The sequence below is a fragment of the Mus musculus genome, chromosome 12 (assembly GCF_000001635.26).
Source record: "Mus musculus strain C57BL/6J chromosome 12, GRCm38.p6 C57BL/6J".
Taxonomy (NCBI): domain Eukaryota; kingdom Metazoa; phylum Chordata; class Mammalia; order Rodentia; family Muridae; genus Mus; species Mus musculus.
Window position 1 is genome coordinate 78,703,931 of NC_000078.6, and position 25,186 is coordinate 78,729,116.

Here is a 25,186-nt window from a genome sequence, read left to right on the forward strand (position 1 = left end):
AGGATCTTTTTGCATTTTCCATTTTCTTTGATTGTTGTGCCGATGTTCTCTATGGAATCTTCTGTACCTGAGATTCTCTCTTCCATCTCTTGTATTCTGTTGCTGATGCTGGCATCTATGGTTCCAGATTTCTTTCCTAGGGTTTCTATCTCCAGCGTTGCCTCACTTTGGGTTTTCTTTATTGTGTCTACTTCCCTTTTTAGGTCTAGTATGGTTTTGTTCATTTCCATCACCTGTTTGGATGTTTTTTCCTCTTTTTCTATAAGGACTTCTACCTGTTTGGTTGTGTTTTCCTGTTTTTCTTTAAGGACTTGTAACTCTTTAGCAGTGTTCTCCTGTATTTCTTTAAGTGAGTTATTAAATTCCTTCTTTATGTCCTCTACCATCATCATGAGATATGCTTTTAAATCCAGGTCTACCTTTTCAGGTGTGTTAGGGTGCCCTGAACTGGGCGAAGTGGGCGTTCTGGGTTCTGATGATGGTGAGTGGTCCTGGTTTCTGTTAGTAGGATTCTTACGTTTACCTTTCGCCATCTGGCAATCTCTGGAGTTAGTTGTTATAGTTGTCTTTGTTTAGAGATTGTTCCTCTGGTGATTTTGTTACCCTCTAGCAGCAGACGTGGGAGACTAGCTCTCTCCTCTGAGTTTCAGTGGTCAGAGCAGTCTCTGCAGGCAAGCTCTCCTCTTTCAGGGAAGGTGCACAGTTATCTGGTGTTTGGACCTCCTCCTGGCTGAAGATGAAGGCCCAAAACAGGATCTTTCCCAGAAGCTGTGTTGCTTTGGCCAGGAAGGTGGCCGGTTGTCTGGAGCCGAAGATGGCGCCGCCTCAGAAGCTCTCTGGCTCTCTCCTGTCCCAGAAACGGCTGGCCTCTGTATTCCACACCCTCACCCGCGCAGCCTGCCCTCCTCGGAGTTCCGGAGCCAAGGAGGCTCCTGCCGGAGCCTGAGGCAGAAACCTCTCGGGCCGGGCGGACCCCTGTGCTCTCACCGGGAAGGTGGCCGGTTGTCTGGAGCCGAAGATGGCACCGCCCCAGAAGCTCTCCGGCTCTCGCCCGTCCCAGAAACTGCTGGCCTCTGTATTCCACACCCTCACCCGTGCAGCCTGCCCTCCTCAAAGTCCCGGAGCCAAGCATCATCTCTATTTTAAGTGATGGTGGAGGTTGTCTTTGTTTTTGTTGTTGTTTTTATTTTGTTTTAGTTTTCTTCTGAATACACTTTTTTTTGAGAGTCTCATTATTTTTTGCAGTTTAGCTGCTATGGACTGATGTGTTGGGTCCATGGTGCAGTGGTTAATTTCTGGGTTATTTCATTCTTTCAATCTCTTCCATCTCTGCCTCATCTTGACTGTGTTTATCTTTTTTTTTCTTAAAATTTTTTATTATTTAAATACATTGTATACATCAAACATATTAATAATATTGAGTATTTTTAGAATCAATACACAAAAAAATTGTTCAACTTTTATATTCATATCCTTTCATACCCTAAAAATATCATTAATGAATATTTAATACTCTATATAACTGAGGATCCTATATCTAATGTTGAATACTAAATTGTTTCATATCATACAAAATATTCTCTGGGAATTAAGCATAGTAAAAGAGCATGAAATATTAAAAATAAGTCATTAAGAAATATATTCAAAAGCCCTTATATGGTACCACCTGACATAATGGGAGAGTATTTAAAACACATTATATATCTGTGTATACTGTCTAACAATCAGTTTACTTAAAAAAGATTATCAGTGCTTCTAGGAGAGAAATTATTTTATCAGTAAGTGCCACAGACCCTTTTTGGTCCCTCTCTGTGTAGAACGGGTCTCTAGTTGCAGGTGGATAAGGAGTCGGCAAATGACAAACAGAAGTGACACAAGAGATTGTGTAGAATCTGATTGTATTGTCACAAAGTGAACACCAGTCTTATATAATACAGAAAACAAAGGGGTAGGGAGTCACAGCAGGCAAAGTACATTGAACTTACCTGACACAAAACAAAGGAATGACTTCAAAAGGGCTTACAGGAACCAGGTAATATTTACAGTAAAGATAAAACAGCCCTGCCTAGGGTCAGCTAATGACAGGTAAGGATTTCACACCCTAGTCACAATTTGTGCTACTCCTTTGAGCCTTGTGAAAGCTAGCACCAGGGGGTTCTGGTCTAGCAGACCTTCTCATGAATAATGCAATACCACAACCCCCCATTTCCTAAGCCTTGATAAACTCTTGTATGAATGTAACTTGTCTGTTCTTTTAAGTATCTGTGGAGAATCTCCATTTGTCAGAAGGATTCACTAACTTGCTTCTAATATGCAATGTAGCCTGCTATACCTGGCTGTAGAGAAGATCCCTGTCTCAGTGGGATTCCCTAACTCTTTCATGGTAAACCCACCTATTAGCTAGGCCATTGTGTATCTATCCCCTTGCTTGGGTGAGACTGGCTGCTGTCCTAAGTAATCACTCTGCAGACTAGCCCTGAACTATTCTAGCTCTGTTCTTTGTAATGCCTAATTAGTTTCATCATCTCTACTAGAAGTACATTTGAATGTTACTGAATAGATAACCTTCTTACTGAATTCCAAGTTTGTCGGCTTCAAGGATTTTCTAGGATGTTGGAACACTGGCAAAGGCTTAGTATGTCAGAATTCAATCTTTAAAGGCACTTATGATAAAATAATACTAAAAGAGAGCACGTGGATAGGGTATGAGTATACGGGTTATGAGAATGCCAAGGTTCCAGGAGGTTGAGTTTCCTTGAAACTCTCTACCTCGTGAGTGCTTCCAGGCCTCTCGGCCTGCCAAGCAGACTTCACTGGAGTGTGCATAGCAAGTAAGTATATTTTAAACGTTTCAAAATAGCAAAAATCCTTTGAAGTTAAACATTAAGAAAATACTAATCTCAAGCACAGTGAGAAAATTATCAGTATTTCCGTGATATTGTAGAACATGATTTTAATATTTTCAACTGTTAATATTCGACAAACAGAATAATTATTTTCAGATATAGTTCATTGTTATGTCTCCCTTTTCATTTCTGATTTTATTAATTTGGATATTGTCTCTGTGCCCTCTGGTTAGTCTGGTTAAGGGTTTCTCTATCTTGTTGATTTTTCTCAAAGAACCAGCCCCTGCTTCTGTTGATTTTTTTTTTTTTTGTATAGTTCTTCTTGTTTCTATTGGTTGATTTCTCTACCTTGTTGATTTTCTCAAACAACTAGCCCCTGCTTCTGTTGATGCTTTGTATAGTTCTTTTTGTTTCTATTTGGTTGATTTCAGCCCTGTGTTTATTTCCTGCCATCTACTCCTCTTGGGTGTATTTGCTTCTTTTTGCTCTAGAGCTTTCAGGTGTGCTGTTAAGCTGCTAGTGTAAGCTCTCTTCAGTTTCTTTTTGGAGGCACTTAGAGCTATGAGTTTTCCTCTTACCACTGCTTTCATTGTGTCCCATAAGTTTTGGTATGATGTGTCTTCATTTTCATTAAATTCTAAAAAGCCTTTAATTTCTTTCTTTATTTCTGTATGCAGTAAAATGCTGGGTCCTGTTTACGTATCCAGTCTGTTAGTCTATGTCTTTTTTTGTTTTTAGAGGTCGAAGTATCTTTGTGTGGCTATCTTCTTTTATTATTCTTTTGTATCTTCTTATTTGTGTTCTTTTGGGTTTGTTAAAAAATTACTTCTTGCTTTTTCTAGGGTGTAGTTTCCCTCCTTGTATTGGTGTTTTCCATATATTATCTGTCTTAGTCAGGGTTTCTATTCCTGCACAAACATCATGACCAAGAAGCAAGTTGGAGAGAAAAGGGTTTATTCAGCTTACATTTCCACATTGCTGTTCATCACTGAAAGAAGTCAGGATTGGAACTCAAGCAGGTCAGGGAACAGGAGCTGATGCAGAGGCCATGGAGGGATGCTCCTTACTGGCTTGCTCAGCCTGCTCTCTTATAGAACCAAGACTACCAGCCCGAGATGGTCCCACCCACAAGGGGCCTTTCCCCCTTGATCACTAATTGAGAAAATGCCTTACAGTTGGATCTCATGGAGGCATTTCCTCAACTGAAGCTCCTTTCTCTGTGATAACTCCAGCTGTGTCAAGTTAACACAAAACTAGCCAGTACATTATCCTTTTGTAAGACTGGATTTATGGAAAGATATTGTATAAATTTGGTTTTTGTCATGGAATATCTTGGTTTCTCCATCTATGGTAATGAGAGTTTTTCTGAGTATAGTAGCCTCAGCTGGCATTTGTGTTTTCTTGGGGTCTATATGAGATCTGCCCAGGATCTTCTAGCTTTCATAGTCTCTGGTGAGAAGTCTGGTGTAATTCTGATAGGTCTGCCTTTATATGTTACTTGACCTTTTCCCCTTACTGCTTTTAAAATTTTTTCTTTGATTAGTGCATTTGGTATTTTTATTATTATGTGACAGAAGGAACTTCTTTTCTGGTCCAGTCTATTTGGAGTTCTGTAGGCTTCTTGTATGTTTATGGCCATCTCTTTCTTTAGGTTAGTGAAGTTTTCTTCTACAATTTTGTTGACGATATTGACTGGCCCTTAAAGCTGGGACTCTTTGTTCTCTTCTATACCAATTATCCTTAGGTTTGGTCTTCTCTTTGTATCCTGGATTTCCTGGATGTTTTGGGTTAGGAGCTTTTTGCTTTTTGCATTTTCTTTGACTGTTGTGTCAATGTTTTCTATGGTATCTTCTGCACCTGAGATTCTCTCTTCTATCTCTTGTATTCTGTTGGTGATGCTTTCATCTATGACTCCTGATCTTTTTCCTAGGTTTTCTAGCTCCAGGGCTGTCTCCCTTTGTGATTTTTGTTTGTTTGTTTGTTTCTATTTCCATTTTTAGATCGTGGATGGTTTTGTTCATTTCCTTTGCCTGTTTGATTGTGTTTTCCTGTAATTCTTTAAGGGATGTTTGTGTTTCCTCTTTAAGGGCTTCTAGCTCTTTACCTGTGTTCTCCTGTATTTCTTTAAGGGAGTTATTTACGTCCTTCTTAAAGTCCTCGTGAGAATGCACCTTAAAGTCCAAATGCACATCATTATCATGAGAAGTGATTTTAGATCCTAATCTTGCTTTTCCAGTGTGATGATGTATCCAGGACTTGCTATGGTGTGAGAGTTTAGTTCTGATGATGCCAAGTAACCTTGGTTTCTGTTGCTTCTGTTCTTATGCTTGCCTCCTGCCATCTGATTATCATTAGTACTACCTGCCCTCACTGTATCTGACTGGAGCCTGTCCTTCCTGTGATGCTGGTTGTGTCAGAACTGTCTCTGTGATCCTGAGATCCTGGGTGTGTTAGAGCACCTGTAAGTGCAGCTTCTTCTGGGTGTTGTGGGACTGGCTGCAAAGTTCTGGCCCAAGGTCTGCTCAGGGCACTGGCCCAGACTGGAAGAAGACCAATTTTATCTTCACCATGAAGATATCACATATCTTAAGAAACTACTAATGGAGCCATTGAACTGCTAACAGTAGAAAGTCTAGCAGAAGAACTGTGCTAAGAATTGGAATTGCACATCTTGCTGTGTCCACAGCTGTGGATTTATGGGAGGTAGAGCCCTGGCTGGAAGCACACTGAGACATTTGTAGGACTTAACATTTTTGTGGACTCTGAAGAAAGGGGGGTCTCTGAGGAATGACTGTAGTTGTGACTTACGTATCCTCAATTCCCAGTGATTGTTGATATCTTTTAGCTTTTGACCATTTGCATAAATTCCTTACAGAAATACATATTTAAGTAGAAAGAATAATCTTTTGAACATGTATACACATAAATCTCTCGGTTCTGTTTCTTCGTTTCTTACAATCATTTTACAACTACAATCAAAATGTGAAATCAATGGCATAGAATCACTGTTTTCTGTTGAAGCTGTCTTCAGAGCAGAAGAGCCTGAGTTGTGGGGATTGAATTGTCATTGATTAGATAAATAGCTCACCATTTACTTCATGTGTGAAGTGTGGAGTATCCTTTAATGCAGTTTTGATAATCTTACATCCCTCCATGATTAATTAATTAGGAAGATAAAAATAATGGTTTGGGGTAGGAGGCATGTGTCACCTTCCTTCCCACCTCAGTAAGCATTTCCAGCCATCCACCTCTGTCATTCTTTATGCCTGGTGTCAGTGCTAGCAGACAAATTTTCTGTTTGCTGTCTGTCAACCCCTAAAGTTATAAACTGCTGGTTTGTATGAACCTGCAATGTCTGCCATGGAGTCATGCATGTTACAGATTTTGATAAAAACTTGCTCAGTTAGTAACTAAAAGTGGCAGCGTAACTGACTGCCTCCATTTGTTCATTAATTTATTTCCATTCTCTCGATTTTCTGATGTCTCCTATCAGCATGATGAAGAAGAACAGGAACAAGAAGGCAATGAATAAGCAAGAAGCCCTCTTTATCCCACACTATTACAGACTCGGGCATCTTAAGAACATATTGGATGGAGGAGAGTATGCCCCTTATGTATCTCCTCCTATACTGGAGAGCAATTTTATTCAGGTAAATAATACACCCTCAATTAGGTTCTAGTAACTGCTATACTTCATTTTTTCAAAGACACTGAAAGATTGAGAAGAGATTGTTTTTAATGCGATGAGGGACAGTGCAGTGTAACTAAAGGGAACAGTTTTGTAACTTTAAGCAGGGAAATTCACTTCAGATATTCTCAACAAACCCAGAGGCAGGAGTTCTGTCCTATCTCTACTAGAATTGCCATTCTCACGTAATCTTATTGTTACACAAAATGATTTTTACAACATACTGTGGCAATAAGGTATTCAGATAATTTCTTTCTTAGAGTTTTTTTCATTTTAAAATGCATGTATTTGTTTTATGTTTTGCCTGCATGTATGGTTGTGCCTATAGATAGAAGGTTATGAGACACCATGTGGATGTTAGTAACTGAACCCAAGTCCTATGTAAGAACAGCAAGTGCTCTTAACAGCTGAGCAGCTATCTCTCTAGCCCCTAGTCCTATATTTTAAAGAAAAACACCTGAGGCTAGAGATGAGCTCATTTGAAGAGCCCTTGCTTAACATGTATGAAGCCCTGGTGCCCAAGTAAATAAACAACTACCTAAGAAAATCTAAGAATTAAAATAAACCTGATATGTTGGTTCTGAAGGGGAAATACATGTTATATGGTTTCAGAAACAAACTTTCTCGTGAGAATGCACCCGAATTCTGAATGAAGACACAGAGCAGTTGGGCGTTGTGCTGGCTTTACTCCCAATACTCAACACTACACTGTTCAGGCAAAGACCATGCCTGTCCCTCACGGAAGTGTCATGGCAGTGTGTGGTGCTGAACAAGCACAGAGCCAATGCACTTTCCTGCTCCCAGAGTATGGCAAGGAGGGAGACAGACATATCAATGATAAGGAGACCTCATGCTTCATAAATGTGTTCTGTAGCTGATACCAGAGGACTAGTGTGACTACTCTGTGCCCCGCATACCCCTCAGAGAGGAGTGAAGGCTCTAGAACATGTTTAAGGTTATGCCTTAGAACACGTGATGCCAAAATTTAATGTTTTTTGGCTTTCGGTTACTTTTTTCTGCTAATAATCTTTGATTTTCACCTTTCTTCCCATACCTTGTTCATATTAGCTCTTGCACACTCTAATTGCGTAGCCCTGGCCCCACATGGAGAGGGGAAAGTTTGTAGTCAGATGATTAGCCACAGTCCCAAATGACTGCAAACATAGTCTCCAAAGTCCCCAGTTTTTCCTGGTTTGTATTTGGCAGCAAACTACCAACATTCCTGACTCTAGAGGTTCAAGTGAGGGAATAAAAGCATCCTAGAAAGCACCCAGAGCACTTGCTCACTTAAACTTTTAAATGTGTGCTAACACATCACCAGTTCCATCCCTACCTAAGCCAATCCCTCAGCTGCATGCCCCATAGGATCCTAAAGTACTAGTAGTTACTTCAGCTGTTTGCACTGGCCTTCTCTCATAGACCCCACAGAAACCAGAGACTGTAGTTATTCATTATGCTATCTCCAAAACATGAACATGCCAAGGATGGAGGTGCCACGCCTCATTACCTCTTGTTTTCTGCTCTGGCAAGCAAAGGTGCTAGATCTATACCTTTTACCAAATGTCAGATAGCAACCCCTTTCCTGTTCTCTACATCCAGGTCAATAGGAGAGGTGAATCTATTTACCTGCATAACCGAGCAAACTGGGTGACCGTAGGCATCTGTTCTTCCAATCCCATCTTCAAGACCCCCAATATGATGCTGTTGGCACATCTGACACCAGAAGCTCGAAAAGAACCAGAACCCCTCTTTAAAACCCTTCTGAAGTCTTCCTCTTCAGGGACTCTGGTGCTCACCAGGTGAGTCACAAGGTCAGGAAGATAGTGATCTCTACCAGCACACCATAGCCCCGTATGGCCAAAGGAAAGATGGCAAGTGTCCCAGAGGAGCTCTTGAGGTGCATTGCTTTCTCAAATGGCACAGGTGTGTCTTTTCATGATCTTGTGTGATGTTTTGGTTACATGGCATCTGGCAGGCTTTCCGCCATTTAGGTTTCAGAAGAACATGAACAGAATATTATAGCTCCTTTAATTCTTCCACTTTTAAAACCAACATGTTTTTTCACAAGTGTTGGTAGTGTTTGTCTGGGTGCCTCAGTTGTAACCTGTTGTGTAATGACTGTCTGTATCTTATGGCTTCCGTAAATGGCTAGTTGCTATTCACAACATATTTTTGTTATTTGAAGATGGGGAAGGAAAACACTAAATGACAGTTTGAGAAAGGTGTATTGTTCCAAATTCTGACTGGCGAGGAGAGGTTGTTGCAGTGAGATTGTTGATGAGTTACTGTAAAAGTAGCTACTAGTTTATTAAAAACCAACCTGTATAGATTAATAAACCTTTTCCACAATATTCCGTTTTCTAACTCCTCGTTACGGTACATTGTATGTTTTCTCACTCATACATTATTTAATTTCTTTAACCTCTGCTATTTATGCTCCAAAAGTAAAGTGTACTTAGACTGGTCACTATATTGTCTCTTATTAAGATGCTGATATTAATTTTTACAGTTTTTAACCTATGTACAATGGTAAATGATAAACATTTTGTGTACCTTTGCAATATGTGTGTTACTGGGTTTACTGCAGATTGATTTCTTTCTGAATAGGGTGTCTTCATATGAAAACCTCACATTATGTCATTTATACTTGGTGGTCTATGTGTGATTAGAGCTTTTATACATTCTGTATACTTTTATTAAATGTAAGACTTTTGTTTCTATAATGTTAGAGGAAGGTAGCTCACACATGCATTTATAATTTAGTTACATTACATTAAATTTTAGATTATGTAAAAAAAACAAAGGCAGTTGAAATGACAATTAAATTTAAAAATCCTATCTAATGTGATAAGACTTGATAAACTTCATCTAAAGTGCATGCTTGTCCTCCCCACAACAGCCTCACTGCCCAATTCTGGACTCATCTTAGCCACTGACTCGGTCTACAGTCTTGAGCAAGTAACTTAATTTAAGCCTCACTTTTTGACAGTTTTATCACTAGTGTTTATTGTACAGATAGAGTTTCATTATAACATTTTCATACATGTACATATGGAATATGTGTATATTTCCATATATGTGCATTAACTTCCTTGACATATTCATCCTTCATTACCCTTTTTTCCCCCCAACTTCACACCATCAGGCCTCCTCATCTCAGATAGTCCCTTTATACCTTCATGTCTTTTATGTTTGTGTAATCGTGTGTGTGTGTGTGTGTGTGTGTGTGTGTGTGTGTGTATGAGAGAGAGAGAGAGAGAGAGAGAGAGAGAGAGAGAGAGAGAGAGAGAGAGAACAATATGGGAGATGTCATGCTGTACATGTGGAAGGCAGAGGACAACGGCAGGTGTCCGTTATCAAGCCTCTCCCTTGCTCAGAGGCTGGGTCTCTCCTGCGCACTGCTGTGTACACCAGGCCAGCTGGTTCTGGAGCTTCCAAAGTCAGCTTATCAGGCTTACATAACCTAGCAAGCACTTTATCTCCCACCTTCATTTTAAAAATCCAGATTCCTCATGAGAGAAGACATGTTTACTTATATCTTTCTGAATCTGGCTTATTTTACTTAACATGATCTCTAGTTTCAGACATTTTTCCTGCAGATAACATCTCATTAAAAATTAAAATAAATAAAGTAAAAAATATTTCGTTATTCTTTATGGGTGAATAAGCTCCATTGTATGGGTATATTTGTTTCTTTATCTGTTCATCTGTTCATAGTCCCTGGTCTGGTTCCATAACGTGCCTGTTGTGACAAGTGCCCTGCTTACTATGGGTAAACAGGTAACCCTCTTGTATGCTGACACAAATTCCTTTAGATATACATACCCAGGAGAGGTGTTGCTGGGTCATATGATAGTACAGGTTTTAATTTTTTAAGGAGTCTCCACGCTGGTTTCCATACCCTACCTTACACTTCCATCAATAGTATATATTTCCTTCCCACAGCATTGCCAGCATCTGTCTTTTCTTCATGGTAGTAACCATTCCAACTGATCATAAAAATCTCAATGTAGTCTTATTTGAATTTCTAGATAGCTAAGCCTCAACTTTGATTACAATTTATTTTCATGTGCATATGTGTTTGTGTGTGTGCATCCACAAGTCCAGTATCAAAAGACAAGTTTGTAAACTCAGTATGTCCTTCACCATGTGGAATTAAACTCAGGTAATTGAGGTTGACTCTAGGTGCCTTCACAGGATAAGCCATCTCACCAGCCCTAAACCTCACTTTCATGCTTATTTAGGATGGACAGTTTTTCATAATAAATGACATTCTCATCATTTTTTATCACCAGAATCTTAGACGCATGATTAAGATGAGATGGCTGTCAGGAGCTCCCACCCACACCTATCTGGGACTCAAGACCATTGACTGCCTCATTCTCCAAGCTCAAAAAGTCTTCATAGCTCTGCAACTAGGTCTTTGGCTAATGTTACCTTTGCCTTTGTCTTCAGGTTTATCCCTCTGCAGTTTGTGACTCTCTCTGTGCACAGTGCTAAGAACATGCGTCTCAAGGTGAAGCTGATCAACGGCCGCTCCTACTACTTACAGCTCTGTGCTCCTGTGTATAAACAGGATATCATATTTTCTCAGTGGGTAGACCTCATCCCCCTCCTGAATCAGGAGAAAATCAAAAATACCAAAGTCTCCGAGGTCTCGAGCCTTTCAGAACTCACAAACAGCACGGACATCGCAGGCTCGATGGACATCACGGACATCACTGCTTTCAGAGAACTGCGGCCCAGGCACCCGAAAACACACAGATACCCTTGTAACATCATGGAAAGTGCAGACTTCTCAGAATATACAGATGTCACTGATGTCACAGATGTCACTGATGTCACCGATATGCTGGACAACGGGATCACAGATGTTCAAGATATAAAAATTGTCACAGAAGTCACAGAAGTCACAGAAGTCACAGAAGTCACAGAAGTCTCAGAAGTCTCAGACGTCAAAATGGCCACAAACATCTCAGGGGTCAAAATAGTATTTGAAAACGATGATATAATAAAGACCAAGCAGGAGGAAAAGGTATGTGTTATGAGACACTTCATTTTTTAATAATCAAACATGGGAGCTGTAGCCAAGTCTTTGTTAACACTCATGATGAAAATGCTGTGGAAACAACTCACAGTAACATGATTTTAACAATTGACTCAATCCCTAAGATCAGTATAAATGATAAAGTATTCCCTGAAATAGTGACCATCCTTCCAGTATCAGAAGCAGCTGTGTGACAGAAAGAAGGCCTAGGTTAGAATCTTATCCTTCTATGGATTATATACATGACTGGCTAAATCGCCAAACACAAGCTGTGGTGTCATCACCCCTAAAATGAGACTATTAATATAACAAAATGGTTATTTTATTACTTAAATATAAAGATGGGCTGAAGCTTTAATAAGAAAAGGTGAGGGCAGAAATCAGAAAATAAAAAAGTTATTGACTTTTAAAAATGCCAGAAAGTAAAAAATAAAATAAAATAAAATAAAATAAAATAAAATAAAATAAAAAGGAGAGCGAGAGGAGAGAGAAAGAACTATGAAGGTCACTCTCAAACATTAGGAAATGAGGACTTAGCAAACTTTGAATTAAGGTACTGAACTTTTTACAGATCAAACTAGTGGGTTGAAGAGATGGCTCAGCAATAGAGAGCACTTCCTGTTCTTCTAGAAGACCTGAGTTCAGTTCCCAGCCCACAGCTCACAACTGCTATCTCTACCTCCAGGGGATCTGATGCCTGCACACTCTCTCTCCCCTTCCCCCTCCCCTCCCCCCTCTCTTTCCCCCTCCCCCCTCCCTTCCTCTCTCTCTCTCCCCCTTCCTGCCTCTCTCTCTCTCTCTCTCTCTCTCTCTCTCTCTCTCTCTCTCTCTCACACACACACACACAGACACAGAGAGAGAGAGAAATAAAAATACTTAAATATATATATTAATCTGGGTGGCATAATGGACTATAAAGATAGTTTGAAGACTAGTAAGCAATGTCCACTGGATCCATGATACAAAAGAAGTGATGATAGAGGACAGACACTTCACAAAAGAAACCACTCATAAATTATAGCAGGAAGAAGTTATATATCTTTCGTCTGTGTCTACAGTCAGTGTGCTGTGAAACACATAAGATGTTGCTCCTTGTTGGTACAGTAGTAAAACTGTATGGGATAAAAGTAGGAATGGTAATAAAGGTATAGTAAAGTAGAGGTTTGGAGAGATCTACAATATGGGTGAGAATTCGTCAAACATTCTTAAAATGATTATGAAGCAAGAACCTTAAAAATACTTATGCCTGGGACTAGAGAGGTGGCTCAGCAATTAAGAACACTGGCTTCTCTTCCAGAGGAGCCAAGTCCAATTTCCAGCAAACACATGGCATCTCAGAGTTGCCTGTAACTCCAGTTCCAGGAGATCCTAAACCTCACACAGACATGCATGCAGGCAAAACACTAATGCACATGAAATTAAAAATACATATTTATACCCTCTAACAGGAATGAAGAATTAACTACAAATATGTGAATCATGGGTTGGGAACATAGCTCAGTGATTCAATGTATGCTTGTGCACACAAAGCTTTATTTAGGTCTAACCCACTGCACCACACACACACAACACGTTAATCATCCCATACCTATCCCATGCTTATAACAACAAATTAATGAAAGCATGAGAACAGCCTAAATGCTTGCCAAGAATAACCAAGCAAACACAGATCTATGAGAGCAAGTGCCATGCTCATCTTGTTTAGGGGTTCCCATAGTATCTGTCAAGCCCATAGCAAAAGCTTGTTAAATGAATTAGTGTAATGTAGTTGTTAGAATCATTCAAAAGTATTTCTTAGCCTGAAAAGATGTTCATTATATACATTGAGAGGGAGAAAGAATAATTAATCTCTTAGATACATATACACTAAAAGAAAAACTAGGGGCTGGGGAGCTAGCTCCATTGATACACTGCTTGCTACACAAGCATGACGACCAGAGGCTGATCTCCAGAACCCACACAAAAAGCTGGGCATGGTGGCATGCACTTGAAATCCCAGTGCCACAGAGGCAGAGATAGATCATTAGGGCTCACTGCCTAACAAGCCTAACTTATTTAGTGAGCCTCAAGTTCCATTGAGAAATACTGTTTCAAAAAATAAGGTGGAGAGTTAGAGAGGGAAGACTCCTGTGTGGACTTCTGGCCTCCACAAGCGCGTGTGCACACACATGGACATACACTTGAGCACAAATGTGCACCACACATACATAGAGAAGAAACAACACCATCTGTGAGTAGCAATTTGTCTCTGAATGGAGGGAATAAGTGTAGTTTGACCCTTATTTATGCCTCTGAAGTGTTTCCCATACTAGAGGTAAATAGTTTATATAGGTAATATCCAAATAGTTTTTCACAGTTCATAATGACAGGAAGGACATTCTGGTGGTAATTTTACCCAGGCCTGGTGGCACAAGCCCAAGACCACAGCTACTGACGAGAGTGACAGAAGCCTGTGAATCTGAGGCCTGCACAGACCACAGAACACACTCTAGGCCAACCTGAGAACTTAGTGAGACCTCATCTCAAGAATGAAAGTAGAAAAAGGGCTGGGTGGTGCAGCACCGGTACAGCAGCCAATTAGCCTGAGCCAGTTCTCAGTGCTTCAGTAAACACACAAATGGTGAATGCTAGACTAGAAATGTTGCAATGGCTTCAGAGTGAGCACAAAACACATCTTTACAAAACAGTCTGAAGGAGGCGGGAAACTAAGTGTGCCCGAGGAGCCAAGGAGCAGTGCTGCCATGCGAGGAAGCACTTCCTAACTCCCACGTTAGTCCTCGGAGGATCTTTTCATGTGTATAGATGTTTTCCTTACATGGTGTTTAGACACCACATGTGCTCAGTGCCTACTGAGGCCAGAAGATAACATTGGATCTCCAGGGACTAAAATTACAGTTGTGAGCCACATGTGGGAGCTGGGAATCAAACCTGGGTTCTCTGACAGAGCCACTGGTGTCCTGAACCATTGTCTCTCCAGACTTCCCTTACAGCATCTTAAATTGTCTATCTTACACATTATTTTCATTGTAAGAAAAAAAATGGAGTTTTCTCTTTAGGGACCAAGATTACGACACATTCTTTTGGGGGTGTTTTGTTTTGTTTTGAGACATGGTCTTGCTATACTAGGACAGACTGACCTAGAATTTGCCATCCTCCAGCCTCAGTTCCCCCTGTGCTGGAACTGCAGGCATGTGTGCCTAGGTCCAACAGTACCAGGATGGACCAGGTGGTTGCCATGGGAGGAAGAAGGGCCGACATGGAGAATGTTAGGGACACAGGTAATGAATTCTCTGACTGACTATACTGAGGCAGTCTGACCACTTTTTGATACAGTCACAGAGAGACCTGGAGAGCTGCCATGTGGCAGGGAGACAATTAAAAGCAGAGGAAAGGCTTTCGAGAACTGCATTTTAGAGTCTTGAAAGATAAAAGTGGTGTTGTTGTTGTTGTTGTTGTTGTTGTTGTTGTTGTTGTTGTTATGAAGCCTGAGCCCCCACTACCTATCAGATGCTCCTACAAGCAACCTGACTAAAGACTCCATGGCAAGCTATTTCTAGAAAACCTTCCTTAACCTGTAATTCAAAGACAAGTGTTGTAATAAGACCCTACTCATCTTGGGTGAGGTGACCCTGGGGTTCATCACTCTGACCTGAATATCGTGGATTAGGCTGCAGTGGTACAGGCCTTTGTTCCTATGCCACCAGACTTCACACCAGACAAGGCTCTTCTCCATAGTCAGGCAACACTGTGCCTTACTCCCCGTCCCCGGACAAGTGAGCACTCAAGTAAGTATGAAAGAAAGGACTAGAAACTGCTCCATAAACACTGTTTGTACATGCTGTCCTTCTGTCTTCTGATTTCCCATTACTTGTTCTTTCCCAAGGAATATACCCTGAAACATAGGAGTCTACAAGATACAAAAACTAAGAGTGACTACCAAGATTCCCCAAATCCTGTCACCATGTCAAACATAGCCCTGGCTTTGCAAGATGAAGGGTGTTTTCAGACTACTCAGACTCCTGTAAAAAGCAAGGAAGACATATACAAAGAAATATGTGATGAAACTTCTGAAGAAAATATGATTCGTCTTCAAAACATACATTTAAAGGCCACGGAATCCAGGTCAGTAGCATGGGGAAACACTGTGCATTCTAGTGTGTGCAGCAGAAGATGTATGCCTGCTTCCTGGCAACTCATGCATTTGTCTCTAAAGATTCTGACAGTGTGACAGAACAATGACATAGGCACCTCTTAGCCATCCATTTTGGGGTCAGCCTTGGCTAGTTTTTTATTTCCACACCAGTTTCTTGTGCTGCTCATCTGGAATTGCTGCCATTGGATTAATGCTAAGAGCATGGGGTTTAGAGAATTAACAGACGCTCAGGGCTCACATTTGGGAGCTGGAGTGTTGACATTTGGAAAGGTTGTGTGTGCGTTTATGGCTATGCTTATCTGTGTTCTTGTCCACAGAGACTCTATTTACCCTTTACATATCTCTGTACTTGCAGTAATATGAGAAAACAACCTATTTCCATTATTTTAATACCTCTGTTGCAAAGCTGATTGCAGACTGAATGGGGGTGAATGTTGTAGTGATAGAGGTGCAAGCAAGTTGATACACTAATTCTAGGGTAAGACTTAAAGAGAACCCAGATCAAAATGCTTACATTAGCCTATGTAGCACATGCCTGTAGTCTCAGCTACTCTGGAGGCTAATGCAGGAAAATCCCCTCAGCCCAGGAGTTCCAGATCAATCCGAGGAGCATAGTTGAACCCCACCTTAAACAATTTATGTTAGTTAAAAAAAAAATGGTGCCGGTACAATTCTGTCTGTCTTTTAAATAAATATATTAAAAGAGGAATTGGGGGGTAGCTCAATGACAGACTACATGCTTAGAAAACACAGGCCCTGGATTTGATGCTAAGCGTGTAGTTGGGGGGGGGGGGTGCGGCACGGGGAGAGTTATATTACTGTACACACAAACACAGGATAAGAAAATTAACTTGGAATGAAATTAACTAGAATTTGTTAAGTAACTTGAAGTGCTAAAAAGAAATTTGTTTTTATTCCAAAAGGAACAAAATAGTAAACCATTGTAATGGCTACTTACTGAAAAAAGTAAAACTGAAAACTTAAAAGTGTCATATAAACTATTTAATAATAGATAGAATAGTAAATGTTATTGAGAGAGTCTATAAATGTTTTCCTTTAAAACCTGGAGAGATTAGGAGCTAGAGAGATATCTCAGCACTAAAGAGCACTTGGGGCTTTAAAGAGGACCTGATTTAGGTTCTAGCACCCACATGGGGCAGCCCATAACTACCAATAGACCCCTACCAGAGAGTCAACATCCTGGCATCTGGTGGTACCAACCATGCACAAGGTGTACATACATTTGTGCAGGCGTTGACACACACACATGAAGTTAAAATAGATATAAGTAAAAGCATGGTGGTGCACACCTTTAATTCCAGCACTCGGGAGGCAGAGGCAGGAGGATCTCTGAAATCGATGCCAGCCTAGTCTATAAAGCTAGTTCCAGGACACCCAGAACTACATAGAAAAAAACCTGTCTTGTATAACCAATATTACTAAGTAAATCTTTTTTAGAGAAAACCTTAGAGATAATAAATTAAGTACATGACTTTTGATAAAATGCAAAGTGAAAAACTTAAAGCAATCATAAATTGAACACTTGAAGAAACAGGAGTTATCAAAGTTCTCATTAAAGAAAAAGAGCACTTTCAATTTTTTTTCTGGACAGTATTAATTATAACTCTGATTTATATTTTGTTTATGCCATTTTCTCATAAATTATAAAATGTATCTTATTTCTCAAAACTTCTTGCTTTTGCTAACCCAGACAAAAACAACACAATAAAGATTATTCTGAGTTAATTCTACTTGTGACAATAAAGGTCTTAGATTTCTAATGTCTTAGAGTTTCTGTAGGCAAAATGTAGCAAGCTCAGTATAATACTAAAGAGGGTTAATGCTATTCCCACACAGAGAGAAAAACAGAGTAGTCATGGCATTTTGTCCACACTGTAATTTTGTCCACTACACCTACAGTATTTTTTTTTAAGAGATTCTAGCTGGAGAGATGGCTCAGCAGTTAAGAGCACTGACTAATCTTCCAGAGGTCCTGAGTTCAATTCCCAACAACCACATGGTGGCTCACAACCAACTGTAATGGGATCTAATGCTCTCTTCTTGTGTGTCTGAAGACAGTGACAATGTACTCACATATATAAAATAAATAAATCTTTAAAAAAAAAACAAAGTAAAGCAATTCTAGAGAGATGCCTCACCAAATAAAAGTGCTTGCTCTACAAGCCTGATAGCATGAGTTAGATTCCCAGATTGATGGGGTAGGGGAAGACCTGACTCCAGAACGTTATTTCTGACCTCCATACATACACTGTGGCACAGGCATGCCCACACTCATACATATGTCATATATGTACACACACACAATGATAATAATAAAGCTTAATTTAAAATTTAAAACAAATTAAGAATGTTTCCATTAATATTTTCTATATACTTTATAAGTTCTACCAACTATACTAGAACAAAGAAATATTAAAAAGCATAATAAAATTTTTAATTGCCAGGCACATGGATACACATCTTTCATCCCTGCGCGCAGGAAATAAAGGCAGGCACATCTTTGTGACTTTGTAGCAGCCTGGTCTAAACAGGCTAGCCAGGGCTACATAGTGACACCTTGTGGAATGCTCTCTTCCGGATTGTGAAGGTACCTGAATTTACATGTACATGACCCCCTCCTCCACATATACATAATTTAAAAATAAATGAAACAAATCTTTAAAAAAATAAATATCAATAGCTATAGCAAATATCAATTTCTTTAATTATGAGCTATGTTCAAACTTTGGCTTTCTCACACCCTGCTGTAGAAATAAATCCTCACTGTATATATGTCTTTGGAAGTTCCTCTTCTGGCTTGTAAGTCCTCAGCTCTGCATATGCGCTTCTCCTAGTGAGTGCCTGCTATGTCACTAAAGCAGCCAGCTTCCTGGTTAGCCCTTCTTCAGGGGTCATGTGGATCACCTGTGGGCTTTAACTACAAAACACTGCCTTCCACTGAATTACCTTCTTCTTTGTGTCCTTTCTTTTCTATGTATTTCTACAAGTTAAGGGGTAGTTATTTGTTGTGTGGATGGCCAGTTGGTTGATTAACTGTTGTCAGTAAAGCTGGCCACCACATAGAAGGACATCATGAATATGACAGACATCCAATGAGAAGCAACGGGAAACTGCTTAACTTCTGGGGTTTTGTTTTTTGTTTTTTTGTTTTTGTTTTTTTTTTTTTTGGTTGTTGTTGTTTTGCCTAATTGTTTTCACATTAATTTGTTTGTCCTGTGCTTGTATGTACATGTACAGAAGTCAGAGTACACTCATAAAAATAAGTTCTAGCCTTTCATCTTGTAGGTCCCAAGGGCTGGTGGCAAGTGCCTTAACAGGCTGAGCCATCTTGCAGACCCAAAACACAATTTCCAAGCATATGTCTATTTCCTGAAGTCAATTTACTATTTCTGTCTTGAAATAACTTAATTGGAAATTTTATGAATTTCCATCAATCATTTAGAAAGATAGTCTATTTTCTTTTCCCATTATGTTTATATATATACATATATTATGCATGTGTCCATAAATAAAATTGTTTATTTGGCAGATATTTATAAATATTAGGCAGCTTGGAACTCTATTTTCTCAGAGTTATACACTTTAGCTGTCTGTTCAAATGCCTCCCCCCACACTCACACACTCACACACACACACTCACACACACACACACACACACACACACACATACTGTTCCTTTTCCCCTTCCTCAGATCACTACTTTGTCTCCCTCCATCCCTCCCCATCATCTCAGATTTAACCTCAGCACATCCTGGTTGGCATAATATATTTTGTTTCTGATCTGCCTCTTCCACTGGAATAAAGCAAGTCAAAGGACAGGGACTTGATTTTTTTTTTTTTTTTTTTTTTTTTTTTTACTGTTTATTCCCTTGTTCCTAATGCACACAAGGTGACTGGTAAATATTATCGAGCAAATGCATCACACTCTACCATTGAAAATTATTTTTTGTTGCCTCAATGAACAAAACAAATGAACTTTCCTGTGGAACTGAGGAAATGATATGATTTTCTTTTCTTCTAGCTTATTTTCGTTTTAAAAATAATTCTTTCCCATCTTATTTTGTTGGTACAGAATAAATCTTTGACTAACATTTCTTTTTGCTTCCCTATTCTTTTGAACTCAGATCAATCTGAATCTATTTGATAAATGTTAGACTTTGTGCTGATGATTTGTGGGGAAAGAGCACTGACGATTGAAGCAAGAGACCCACACATGTTAACAGCACACTTTACCACTGTGGGACGCTTCCCATCTTGAAGACTTTAGGTATAATTCTCTTAGCACTAAATATTTGAGTGTTTAATTTTTTCAATTACACTTGTTTGTACATTTGTTTAGTGTGTGGGTAGAGAACGTATGTGTATTTTTCAGTCAAAGGAAAAACTGTCAACTCAAACACATGAGTTTCCTTGTAGGAATTCACCTAGACTAGGAGCTAGGTATACATTCTTATGACTCACTGTGAGAAATGCTATTACCACTCACAGGAAATTCTACTGCCCTATTAGAGATGGAGATACAATTAAAACAAATAAATGTCCCCCAGATGACTGATAGCATTGTGTCCCACCACCTCATGTATAGTGGGGCTGACTCGAGGTCAGGTCTCCATGCTGGGCAAGCACTCTGCCTAAGCTATGTCCCTAACCTTTTAAAATTTTGTATTTTTAGCACAAAGTCTCAATACACAGGTCAGGTTGGCCTGGGACTTATTATATGGCCCAACCTGGCTCATATTCTCAATCCTATAGCCTCTGCCTCCTAAATCACTGGGATTACAGGTGTGAACCACTATTGCCCAGTTTGTCTGATCTGTTATTGGTGGTAATCTGCATTATCTCAGTGGAATTAAATAATGACCAGAACTGCTACCACTAGCTCTGGTGAGCTAAAGGATACAGGAAGAAAGTTTACAACAAAAGAGAACAAACAAACAGGAGAATGGATAATAAAGAAGAGAGACACAGAAACCACTGGTCAGAAACAGAAAAGGAAGGTAAAAATGCAGGTGCCCGCCAGTGAGGAACAGTGTTCACTACTACTCAGCAGTGTGGGCTCAATAGAAAATCCTCAGCTGTCTTCCTGTAATGATGTAAATGAATCCATCCATTTTGTCTATGTAAATTGGTCAGGTGGGGATACTCTGAAACCACCTTCTAGTTTATCTCATCCTCACAACACAATATTGCCAGTAATAACATTCTACAATCACACCATGAATTAGAATCTAAACTCCTGAGGTTAACTGTTTAAATCAGCATCTTCTTTCACAACGAAAACCATTGCATGCCCAGAAAAATGAGGACACGCTTTACTTCTCAGTGTAGCTTTCAATGTATGGAGTAAGCGAGCAGCCACAGCCACTGCCCTTCCCCACTCCAGCTTCCTCACTCACGTGCTATAATCAGTGCACCAATATTGATGTGTTGTTATGAAATAGCTGTACTTTACAGTTTATAACATAAAGGGTCATACTTCATAGTATGAAATTCTATGGGGTTTGATGAATGTATGTAGCATGTACCTTTTGTTACATGTTCACAAAATCATTTCATTGCTCTAGCATTACATTAACTCTTTTTTAAGATACTTCTAGCTATGTGTATGCATGTGAGTCTATGTAAGGTTATTGCATGTGAGTGCCGTTGCCCATGGAGCCAGCAGAAGGTTCTTGATTCCTTGGAGCTGGACTGCTGTGAACCAAACTCAGGTCCTTAGGAAGAGTGGTATGAGATCTTAATTCTTGAGCCATCTCTCTAGTTCCCTATATTAGCTTTTAATATCAGGTTTTTTAAAAAGATGTATTTATTTATCTACCTATTTATTTTGTATACAGCATTCTGCCTGCATGTATGTCTGTAAGCCAGAAGAGGGAAACATATCCCATTACGGATGGTTGTGAGCCACCATGTGGTTGCTGGGAATCGAACTCAGGACCTCTAGAAGAGCAGACAGAGGTCTTAACCTCTGAGTCGTCATCTCTCCTTTCCACAAATGCTTTTATTTTTTTTTTTAATTCTGGGGATTAAACATAAGACTTTGTATATGCTAGACAAGTGCTGTACATTGTTTTGTTCTTGTAAATTTTTGTTTGTTTGTCGGTTGGTTTAGTTTGTTTTAAGACAGAGTCTCTGACTAGTTTAGAACTTGCTATGTAGACTCGGTAGCCCTGAACTCTACAGAGATTGACCTCTGTGTGCCTCTCAAGTTCTGGATTAAAGCCCAAACCACCACACCCAACATTATTTTTGTTTTGTTTTAAAATGATTTTTACATTTTTATTTATTTATTCATTCATTCATTCATTCATTCATTCATTTATCCATTCACTTAGTGGAGGTGGGGTTGGGGGGATGAATGTATCAGGATGCATGTGTGCAGGTCAGAGGACAACTTGTGGGAATTGGTTTTCTCCTTCTACCATGTGGGGTCTGGGGATCAAACTCAAGTTTTTCAGGTTAATAGCAAGTACCCTTTACCCTCTGGATCATCTCACCAGCACACTTAGTTTGTTGTTGTTGTTGGTTGGTTGCTTTTATTTGTTTTTCTGTTGGTTGGTTGGGCTTGGTTGGTTGGTTGGTTGGTTGGTTGGTTGGTTGGTTGACTGGTTGGTTTTTGAGACAGGGTTTCTCTGTGTAGCCCTGGCTGTCCTGAAATTCACTTTGTAAATCAGGATGACCTTAAACTCTAAGATCAGACTGCCTCTGCCTCCCACCTGGCTTGGATCCTGTACTTGAAGGCTAAGAGTATGAGAGGAAAATGGGAACAGCTGGGCCCTTGATGGAGTAAAGAGAGCTTTGCATTCCCTAGACCTGAAATTACAAATGGCTGTGAGTCTCCCAAGGTTCTCCAGCCAATGCTCGTAACCCGGGAGCCATATCACCTGTCCCCAAGGGAGCTGAGCAAGAACACTTACTACACAATCTCTCCCCCACCCCCTCTCTCTCATTTTGTTTTTGAGACAGGGTTTCACTATGCATCCCTAATTGTCCTGTAACTTACTATATAAACCAGGCTGGCCTCAAACTCAGACACCTGCCTAACCCTGCCTCTCAGTGCTGAGCAGGATTAAAGGCACCCACCACCATAGCCTGGCTAGGGGTTTGGTTTGTTTCTGTTTTTTGTTATTGTTGTTGTTTTTAATAATAAAAATTACAAATCTAACAGATCGAAAAGTTCTCTGTAGAGTCTAGGTTTTGTCAGATTCACTATATGATCATTCGAAATGATGTGTGTCACTACATAAGCAGAAAAATAATGGAATTTTAAAATACAAAAATATTGTAATTTAGCAAATCTTAAATTCTTTAAGGCTTTCCCTGTTAGCTTTCTATGCCATTAATCTCCTAACTACAAGGAAGAAATAAATGAAAAAAGAAAAACAAAACTAAATTTTTATTCTAAGTAAGCCTCTTGAGGTCTGTCCCATGGGACATATTTGTATGGGAAATAGTTGGCTTAGTAAACCATGGGCTCCTTTTAGCTTCCTGTTTACACTGGGAACATAATTAGTAGCTTGTTCCTAATTTGAGAATGCTAATTAAAAAAGAAAGATATAATATTTTAAGAACAGAATGGAACCTAAGCTTTATTCCTGGGGCATTTGTAGGATTTATCCAGGAAGGTAAAGTAGATGAATACATCCTATATGTTATTTTTCTTTCCTAAGACTATTAATTTCAGGGACACTTTATAATTGTTTGTTTAGAATGCAAAAATGTTAAAAAGCCAAACATGACCCTGCTGAATATTGTGCTTCTCTAGGTACTACCATTTAAAATGCAAAATAAGCAACTTAAATCTATATGGGATAAAGATGAAGGAATGGAGCTTTTCTCCACTGTCATGGGGGCTCTCAGAGTAATGAAGAACTTACTTCAGTTACACTCCCTCACAGACAGAGCAGTACCGCTCTGAACCTTTGGTCCGACCAGGATATCAGGCTCTGTTTTAATTTGCGCCTGTTTTGTTGGACACATTTTCTTTGTGTTGCCTGGTCTCTCAATAATTTTTACCATTAATCTCAACCTTGAGTTTAAATCCTGAGACCTATTGGCACAGCTATGAGAATCCATTTTTAGAAAATTCCAAAGAATTACTACTTTAAGTTCCTGAAAGACCCACTGTCGACCCTGAAATGACTGTATCTTCCCAACCCCTTGCAGGAATCATAGCCGCCTCTGTAGGAGGCCTGGGCAGGGAAATCTAAAGGTCACTCACTCTTCACCAGATTCTCTTGCACTCCAGCAAGAGGGGAGGGCTGAGCAGCCATGAGTGGAGACGCCAGCAGCCTGTGACTGTGAGAAATGCAATAACAGAAGATGGTATGCCATTGCATGCAATCTGATTTGTGGCTTTTCCAAGCTGAATAACCCGTAAATAAACAACCTTACTCTGTACAATTAATACAGTCTAGGCTTGCTAAGCACAATCCATTACCAGTCACAGAGTGTTTGGAAAATGACTGGTTATCTCAGACCCAGCTATTTTTTTCTAAATATCTGTGGTAAAGGTGGCAACTCTTGGAACTCTGCTGTTTATTTTTACAGGAGTACAAGAACTGATTCAGACATTTCAGGTAAGGAATAAATTCCAAGACACATTTTTTGTGCTCTTCAGTAGACAAGAGTTACTCAGAGTTCTAACTATAGATGGTTAGGAACAAAGGGTTCCAGCTAGGCCTTCTGTTGCCTTCCCAAAATTCTAAACACGCCACACTGGAGAGACTCTTCCAAGACCATCTTCAGACCCTGAGTCTAATCTATTAGGCATGAACCACTCCAAGATGAGCTCTAAAAGTGGATCCCACCACAGCAGCAACAGGACCTGCTATCCTTGAACATTTGTATGGGGAATATTTTTGGTAAATTAAAGTCACGTAGTTCCTCTGCTCTTCCCACTTACATCTTTAGCCTAACATTCACTGTGGGGTGACTTAGTTAATGTTTGGGTATGGGGATTTCTTATTTATGTATTCTCATGTCTTAAAGAATCTTCAATTTCTAACAACAAACATGTAACTGAGGAGACTGTCATACAGGCCATTAGAAACCTTGCCTTTTGCTGACTGCTCACTCACTCCTAGCTACTCTCTAACCTGTGAGCTGGAATAAGCTTTGGCTACATGCCACTTATAAATGAATACTATGGGAAGAACACAGAGGAATATTTAACTTAGTTTAAGTGAAGAGGAAAAAAGTACAAAAAAAAATGCCCAAGAAAAACAAGAATATTTGAAGACACTTATAGTCATATTTAAAAGTCAGTTCCACCAAAACAAAAAAACAAAAACAAACAAAAAACCCACCCACCCATCCCCCAAAATAGGAAAGAGAAAAGAAGATTATATGGTAAACATAACACTTTTTTTTTACAATTTGTTTTTTTATGTGTATGAGTGCTTTGTATGCATGTATGTAAGTGCACCATG

At 39.6% G+C, this 25,186-nt stretch overlaps 1 protein-coding gene across 31 annotated transcripts in view; it reads left to right on the top strand.

Annotated features, from left to right (window-relative positions):
* The window catches only part of Fam71d (family with sequence similarity 71, member D), a 43,036-nt gene that overhangs the window by 12,447 nt on the left and 5,403 nt on the right, over window positions 1-25,186 (top strand). For 11 of the 31 annotated variants that reach the window (XM_011244172.1, XM_017315195.1, XM_017315197.1 and 8 more), the window contains 5 exons: window positions 6,340-6,496; window positions 8,134-8,333; window positions 10,990-11,569; window positions 15,465-15,703; window positions 24,306-24,334. In XM_011244172.1, coding sequence (XP_011242474.1) covers window positions 6,341-6,496; window positions 8,134-8,333; window positions 10,990-11,569; window positions 15,465-15,703; window positions 24,306-24,334 — 1,204 coding nt within the window. In that variant the 5' untranslated portion in view covers window position 6,340. Of the gene's footprint in view, window positions 1-6,339; window positions 6,497-8,133; window positions 8,334-10,989; window positions 11,570-15,464; window positions 15,704-18,199; window positions 18,422-19,879; window positions 20,023-24,305; window positions 24,335-25,186 lie in introns of those variants that run through there. The other 20 variants (XR_001780483.1, XR_001780484.2, XR_003950079.1 and 17 more) reach the window with 11 other exon arrangements.